Source organism: Toxorhynchites rutilus, chromosome 2 (assembly GCF_029784135.1).
Source record: "Toxorhynchites rutilus septentrionalis strain SRP chromosome 2, ASM2978413v1, whole genome shotgun sequence".
Classification (NCBI taxonomy): Eukaryota; Metazoa; Arthropoda; class Insecta; order Diptera; family Culicidae; genus Toxorhynchites; species Toxorhynchites rutilus.
In genome coordinates, this window is record NC_073745.1 from 156893115 (window position 1) to 156900478 (window position 7364).

A 7364-nucleotide genomic window follows, 5' to 3' on the forward strand; every position below is an offset into this window, starting at 1 on the left:
GAAAACGAAACTTGATCCAAGAACACACAAAATTAATAATTTTAGGAATGGTAGAGATGGCTCCATCATTGTTGAGTGTGCTACTGGAGCCAATTTAAACGATGTAAAAAATGATATCGAAAGCAATTTGGGTGAAAAATACAGTGCTGTTGTTCCCACATCGGTGCCCAGATTAAAAATTGTGGGTATGAGCGATCAGCATTCCTCCGATGTCTTCATTGATTATCTCAAAAGTCAAAATGAAGACATTGCAATAAAAGACGTAAAAGTTTTAAAAGCGTACGAAAATCCACGCTTCACATATAACAAGTTCAGTGCTGTAATTGAAATAGATGTTGACACATACAATAGTTTATTGAATGCGAAAAAAGTAAATGTCGGGTTTGATCGGTGCTCCGAAGTCCCCGCGATAAATGTGTTGCGATGCTTCAAATGTGGAGAATTTGGACACAAGAGCACGGATTGCAAACAAAATTGTGAAACGTGCTCTAGGTGTAGTCAGAAACACAAGACATCTGAGTGCAGGTCAACTGTATTGAAATGCGTTAATTGTTTGAAAATAAATAGAGAACGGAAAATGAATTTGGACGTCAATCATGCCGCATTTAGCTCAGAATGTTCAGTCTATCAAAGACTTTTTGATTTGAAAAAAAACAGCTTGCATTTCAATAAATAGCAACCAGGTTCCAGAAGAATTGTGAACCAATATTATATTTTGTATTTGAATATTGCGGGACTGTCAACAAACTACGTAGATTTACGTCAGATTGTTGAAGAAAAGCGTCCACTTTTGGTCCTCTTGTCGGAAACACACATCGTTGAAATAGAATCGTTTGATCAGTATAGTATTCCGGGATATAATGTTGCTGCTTGTCTATCACATTCTAGACATACTGGTGGTGTGGCTATTTATGTCAGAGAATCAGTTCAATTCAATATTCGCCTCAACGAAGTTATTGATGGAAACTGGTTTTTGGGCATTACAGTTGAACGTGGCATGAAGATGGGTAACTATGGTGTTTTGTATCACTCTCCAAGCTCAAGTGACCAACGTTTTGTTGAAATTTTAGAAAATTGGCTAGAAATGTTCCTTGATTCCAGCATATTAAATATATTGGCTGGTGATTTCAATATCAATTGGCGAGATAACCATAATTCAAACCATTTGAAGCGTTTAGCAGATTTTTTCAATTTAAAACAAACAGTAAATGATTTTACGCGTATTTCCAGGCACAGTGAAACTTTAATTGATCATGTTTATTCCAATTTTGATACAGTTTGCTCTGTCACTGATGCAAATTTAAAAATAACCGATCATGAGACCTTAGTTATTAATGTAGTAGATAATTTCGTTAATAACGATGATTTTGTGAAATTAAAGTGCTGGAGGAAATATTCAAAACATGCCGTCTCGAATCTTGTGTTGAGAAGCTTGGATTTTCCATTCGGGATTGTTATTGATGTTATTGTTATTGATGATGAGACTATTGATCGCGTTCGGAAATTAAATATCTTGGCGTGATTATTGATGACAAACTCAAGTTCAACACTCACATTGACAATGTCATCAAGAAAATTGCCAAGAAGTATGGAATCTTATGCCGATTGAAAAACGATTTAACTATATGCAGCAAAATACAGCTATACAAATCAATCATCTCTCCTCATTTAGACTTTTGCTCTTCCATTTTATTTCTGGCCAATGAAACACAAATATCGAGATTACAGCGTTTGCAAAATAAAATAATGCGGTTGATACTAAAATGTAACAGATTCACTTCCTCATCTTTAATGTTGGACGCTCTGCAATGGTTATCCGTGAAGCAAAGGATTGTTTATTTAACTATGGTGTTCATTTTCAAAGTAGTTAAAGGTTTGCTGCCTCGATATTTGTGTGATCGAGTTGAAAGAGGAAGTGACTTTCACAGTTATAACACAAGAAACGCGAATGAATTGAGAACACCCAATTTCTTGACATGTGCTTCACAAAATTCGTTGTATTTCAAAGGTATAAATGTGTTCAACTCGATGCCAAGGCATATTAAACGTGCAACAACACTTACAGAATTTAAAAGGCACTGTATTTCACACGTGAAAGCTGTGTTTCATTAACAGCCGACCGATATATTTTTAAATTTTATGACGAAGATTGTTACTGACGAAGTTTTATACGAACGGATAATTTAATGTGGATTTTTTTTTTGCAGTTTGTTTTTAATATTTTCAATTAACCTGACGAAGTTTTTTTTGAACGGATTATATTTTGCAAACTACTTAATTTTTTAAATTATCTTTTTTTTAATTTGTATTTATGTCCTCTCTATTATGTCCGTCATGATCCTGGTGATGATGGACTATTTTTATTTTTATTTTGTTGTTTTATATTATATTAGTTAAAAAAAAATAAAAGTAGTCTACATAAGTTTGAGCGTCGCGCGCGTAACACAGATATAAAGGATATTAAATTGAAAGTTTTCTAAGTGCCGGTCTAGAAATTTTTCGTTAAGGAAATTTTCTCGATTTCTCTGGATGAGGATATTCATAGTCAATCCAATACAAGGCTGGCGGTTGGGCTTGTGCTCTGGTGGACCACTAGGCTGCAAGGGCCTCGTCGGGACCGTATCGGCTCTGTTGCGGACATGACCGAGTATTGGCTTGTCATTTGACATTGCAATTTTTTTGAACTTATATCTGTAAATAAAATCAGTTCGTTTTTTTTTGTTTGCCTAACTGATTTCAATGCTGAAAAAAAATTACCAAATTATCTTTTAGATAACTCGTCTTGCTCAAATCTCTGTAGAGGAAGGAGGCGGGACCATCATCATCATCATCAAAAAAGATTATAAATTAGAAATATTTTTTTAAATATCTCGAGAATGTGGCATTCAGAAGGAGATTGATAATAACCTTTTTTGTTTTAAATCACATCATCACATCACATTTGTTGCTAAAAATGATTGCTAACATACAAAAATTCGAAGCTTCGAAAATTCCTAAAAAATCGATATTCCACAAATTTTGTCAAAAATAGTTTTACCATCTTGGGCTCATTTTTTAAATATTCTTCATGACTTCTATTTTATATGAAAAAAATGAAAAAAATAATAAAAAATACATATTTTTTGATATCGCAAATTAAAATTTTATTTTGTAAATAAAAAAAAGAGTATTAATTTTTCTGCTCAGTGTATTTTTTTTTCAAATTAAGCCAACAATACTTTATAACTCTTTCTAACACACTATTTCGGTACGACTCATATTTTTTTAGATATAAATTATCGAAGATTAAAATCGATACGCCCTTTTCAAAGGTTACGCTTGAGTCAAAAAAATGAACCATGATGATGTATTTGGAAAATATGTTGGAAATTATAAGCAAATTTATAAAATTTCATGAACATCACGGTATAACACGACAAACATATAAAAAGGGATTATTTACTATAAAAAAGACAATTAATTAGAAATATTTTTTTAAATATTTCGAGAATGGCTTCATTTAGAAGCAGATTGATAATAACCTTTTTCGTTTTAAATCACATCAGGATTCATAATTTGTGGCTAAAAATGATTGTTAACATACAAAAATTCGTAGTTTCGAAAATTCCTAAAAATTCGATGTTCCACAAATTTCGTCAAAAATAGTTTTACCATCATGGGCCCATTTTTTAAATTTTATGCATGACTTCTATTTTGTATGAAAAAAAAAATTTAAAAATATGTACAGGGAAACTTCGATATAACGTACCCTCGTTATAACGTACCCTCGATATAACGTACATTTTACCTCGATATAACGTACACATTTCCAAAGTGTAAAGGAAATTCATTTTCAATATTTTTTTTTCTGATAGAACAATGAATAACCTGTATTGTGATGCTAAAACAAGCTTTGTACCTTCGATCAATCCCGAAATACAGCTGGTTTTGTGATTTCGGATTCTAAATGAATCAAGCTTTAATCAACAGTACGAAGGGAAACATCATGAGAAAGGCTGGCTTCGTCTTCTGATTGAAGTTATTCATTAACTTTACTAAAACAGCAACACAATAATGTATTATAGACTACGTTTGTGAGTACTTTATTATGCTTCGATATAACGTACAATTCGATACAACGTACAACTTTGAAAGTGAAATGTACGTTATATCGAAGATTACCTGTATTTTGGATATTGCAAATTTAATTTTTATTTTGTAAATAAAAAAAAGGGTTTTTTTTCTCAGTGTACTTTTTTTTTTCATTTTCAATCATCAATACTCTATAACTCTTTCTAAGACACTATTTCGGTACGACTCATAGTTTTTGAGATATAAATTATCAAAGATTTCCCTTACTCAAATCGATACGCCGTTTTCAAAAGTTACGCTTGATTCAAAAAATTCCCAATTGCTGTGGAAAACTCATATTTCCTCTAACCCAAACGGAATACACACTTTCATTCGAATCAAAATACTCATGTTTTGTCATTTGTCGATTTCATTCGGAATTACTCTATGTAAATCTGATACAAATGGTGTGCAAGCATGATGTTTACAATATTTGTAAGTGTTACAATCCAGAAAAAGTCTGAATACGTGCCTAGTAATCATCTTGTGATTGATTAAAAGTTAGCTCAAATGAAAAGCGCATTGACAACAATAGAAGATGTATTTTATAAAACTCTAAAACATCAGAATCCGTAAAAATATACTATAAAACTACTGTAAATCATGGAAAAGACAATATTATTCATATGTTTCGAAACATTCGAATACCTGATCTGACAAAAGTGTGCTGAATTAGAGCATTCAACAAAGTAGACAAACCATGATCATATTTTCGACTGGACAAACCAAAATCATTTACCTTAGTGTGTCACTGAAAACTTCAACTTATAATCGCTTTATAGGTGGGCAGATTTGAGCGGCGAAAAAGAAGGATTTTATCTATCAAAACAAGCACGCAATGGCAACAAAAGCACAGCCATTCTCGCGGTGGAAATTGAAAACACCACAACACCTAAGAAGAAGGGTGAAATAAAAAGCAAGAAGAATACTATGTTCCAGGTTTACCGACCAAATACCGGATTGCAATTCAAGCTCGAATCATTAGATGAGCTTGAAAAAAAGTACAAAAAAGTTCAAAGTGATGAAGCTGAACGGCACTGGACACATCAATATGATGCTTCTGTAAACACCTGCTCTCATACTTATTGGAAAGGAGTGTGTCGATCTGTTTCCATGGGTCAAGACTGTGAGGTATGGTATACTACTTCATGAAATTGTAACATATAAATATTTGAATCACATTTTCATCCACGCAGGTTGGTCTTCGAAGGAGAACTTACTTTGTTCTATCGGGATCAGTCCTTTCAGTATGGGCTCGAGTGGAAAACAGTTTGGCAGCACGTGTTGGCAACTCGAATCGAATGCAAGTGGTTCGGTTAAAAACTAAAGAAGGGATTAAAATCGTGGGAACGCTTATTCCAAAAAATTGTGTCGATCATCTCATCAAGGATTTGAGTAGCGACTCCGAGAAAGTTGAGGAGCAATCTTTCTTGGGAAAATAAACTAACTGAATGCTGCGTCAAAGCATAACTATACAATTATACGTGATAGTAAATTTAAGTGAGTTGAGGATGTAAATATTGGCCCTAAATCATTTAAATTATTGAAACCAAAATCCCATTTGATCGTATTAACGCCTAACAGCAATATGGAACATAATATATCCTTCCATTTCTGTACCATATTATTTTATTCACTATTGTGTATCTCATCATATTTTCATTAATTATCGAGTCAATAGTTCACTAGAATAGATCGATGTTGTCATCAAGTACGTATGCGCGTGGTAGTAAAATAGGATGTAACTGGTGTTTAGAACAAAAAATTGTTCATTGTTTGACGACTTCGGTAAAATTAAAATGCAACAAACCAATTTTTAGATCAAAATAATCATCTCGTATGATTAGTGAAAACATTCACGTTTCTTTGTTTTTAAGAGGCTTTAAACTTTGCAGTTCATTCGCCTCCAATGGAAAACATTGGAATATAAGATACATTTAATGTCTAGTTTTATTTCCAAAAGATTATGATGTACATAATGAATAGGATGTAGTAGCAAATAAAGCCGTTGTGATGAAAATTGTTGTACTCTTTTTGCTTATAGTTAAGCTTCCACCAAAATATAAAATGCATCCGTTTCAATTATCACATCCCTTTGTCATATATAAGAATTAGATCCTCATCGGTTCCGTTGACTTTTCGCGCTCGATCCATCGCTTCGAACGACATATAGCAAACTTCTGAATTAAAAACAATTGAAGCTGAGTTAATGATGTTTGTAGACATACATACAAAGTCCTTACTGTCTCTGAAAGCCGGGTTCCGATAAATGAACTTCTGTATTCTCTCGTCGTAGCCACATATGATGATATAATGACCCATGTATGTTGGTTTTAATCCTAGGCATGACCTATAAAAAAAGTACAACAGTTCCAACGATCGTACGCCTCCATTCGAATTACATTTCTCAACCTTAATTCTATAGTAAGTTTATTCGCTTTACATAGATCACAATACAATAGAGAAGCATTCGTTAACAGTATAATATTGCCATGATTAGCTAAATGTTCCACAAGATAGCGATGGGTGACAGTTTGTATTTCAATAGGAATGTCGAATGAGGAAGCGTTTTGAAACTTTTCGTTTACTCGCGCTTCATCCTGAAAAATAAAACCATTGCTCGCATTGTTCGACAATTGAATTTGTTGAGCGTACCGTGTTGAAACATTTGTAGTAATCTTTTCCCACATGCGAGGGATCCGCCCCAAACGTAGTTGTTAGATACTTGTGCTTGATACCGAGGTCCTTGAGAATGTAGCATAGATCGATAGTCCATGTGCTGAAATAGAAGACCTTGCAATGGAATGCTAACCGTATGGTAAACAGAAATGCTCAACCTTTCCCCGAATCCGCCCGTCTCGCAGATGTTTTTGAAGTTAGCTAAAAACTCTCGTCTCTCATTCCGATCAAGTAACATCATAATACAGGACAAACCACAATCCCAGTCATAACGCTGCCGGAAATGGACCAGAGAATATTCAACGATGGCAGGAGGACTATCTGTAATGCATTGCAAAAGATCAAACCTTGAAGAAATCGATTACGACTAACCTCTCATTTTTGCTGCGAACGGAGCGAAATGTTATCAATAGTTATCGACATGTGAGTAATCAGTCTGATTGGATGAATGTTTCATATTGATAATTTCCTATGAAAAGAATTTTAGATAAATGAAGAGCCAATGGAGGTGTCGTGAGGAATGTTTTGACATATCGAATGTCACTAAAAGGAATGAGACAAAAACATAAACAGAA

General features: G+C 33.6%; 2 protein-coding genes across 7 annotated transcripts in view; one reads left to right on the forward strand and one right to left on the reverse strand.

Annotated features, from left to right (window-relative positions):
• Positions 1–6040, forward strand: part of LOC129771573 (protein strawberry notch) — a 31594-nt gene extending 25554 nt beyond the window's left edge. The window contains exons 13-14 of one of the 3 annotated variants that reach the window (XM_055775338.1): positions 4893–5241; positions 5307–6040. In XM_055775338.1, coding sequence (XP_055631313.1) covers positions 4893–5241; positions 5307–5552 — 595 coding nt within the window. In that variant the 3' untranslated portion in view covers positions 5553–6040. The remainder of the gene's footprint in view (positions 1–4892; positions 5242–5306) is intronic. The other 2 variants (XM_055775341.1, XM_055775342.1) reach the window with 2 other exon arrangements.
• On the reverse strand, positions 6036–7334 carry LOC129771575 (protein GUCD1). 4 transcript variants are annotated; one of them, XM_055775345.1, is made up of 6 exons: positions 7162–7334; positions 6948–7110; positions 6766–6889; positions 6523–6710; positions 6354–6460; positions 6036–6287 (listed from the first exon to the last, which is right to left on the reverse strand). In XM_055775345.1, the coding sequence occupies exons 1-6, from the start codon at positions 7166–7168 to the stop codon at positions 6196–6198; spliced, it is 681 nt and encodes a 226-aa protein (XP_055631320.1). In that variant the 5' UTR covers positions 7169–7334; the 3' UTR covers positions 6036–6195. The 4 variants fall into 4 exon arrangements, with proteins under 4 accessions (XP_055631320.1, XP_055631321.1, XP_055631322.1 ...); XM_055775346.1 differs by having other exon boundaries at positions 6343–6460; XM_055775347.1 differs by having other exon boundaries at positions 6036–6290; positions 6948–7106; positions 7162–7333.
• Positions 7335–7364: the final 30 nt, after the last annotated feature.

Coding starts and splice junctions, on each gene's coding strand:
- LOC129771575 (XM_055775344.1), bottom strand. Junction 6,711..6,765: donor ACTACAAATGTTTCAACACG/GTACGCTCAACA, acceptor TTTATTTTTCAG/GATGAAGCGCGAGTAAACGA. Junction 6,461..6,522: donor AAACTTACTATAGAATTAAG/GTTGAGAAATGT, acceptor CTTTTTTTATAG/GTCATGCCTAGGATTAAAAC.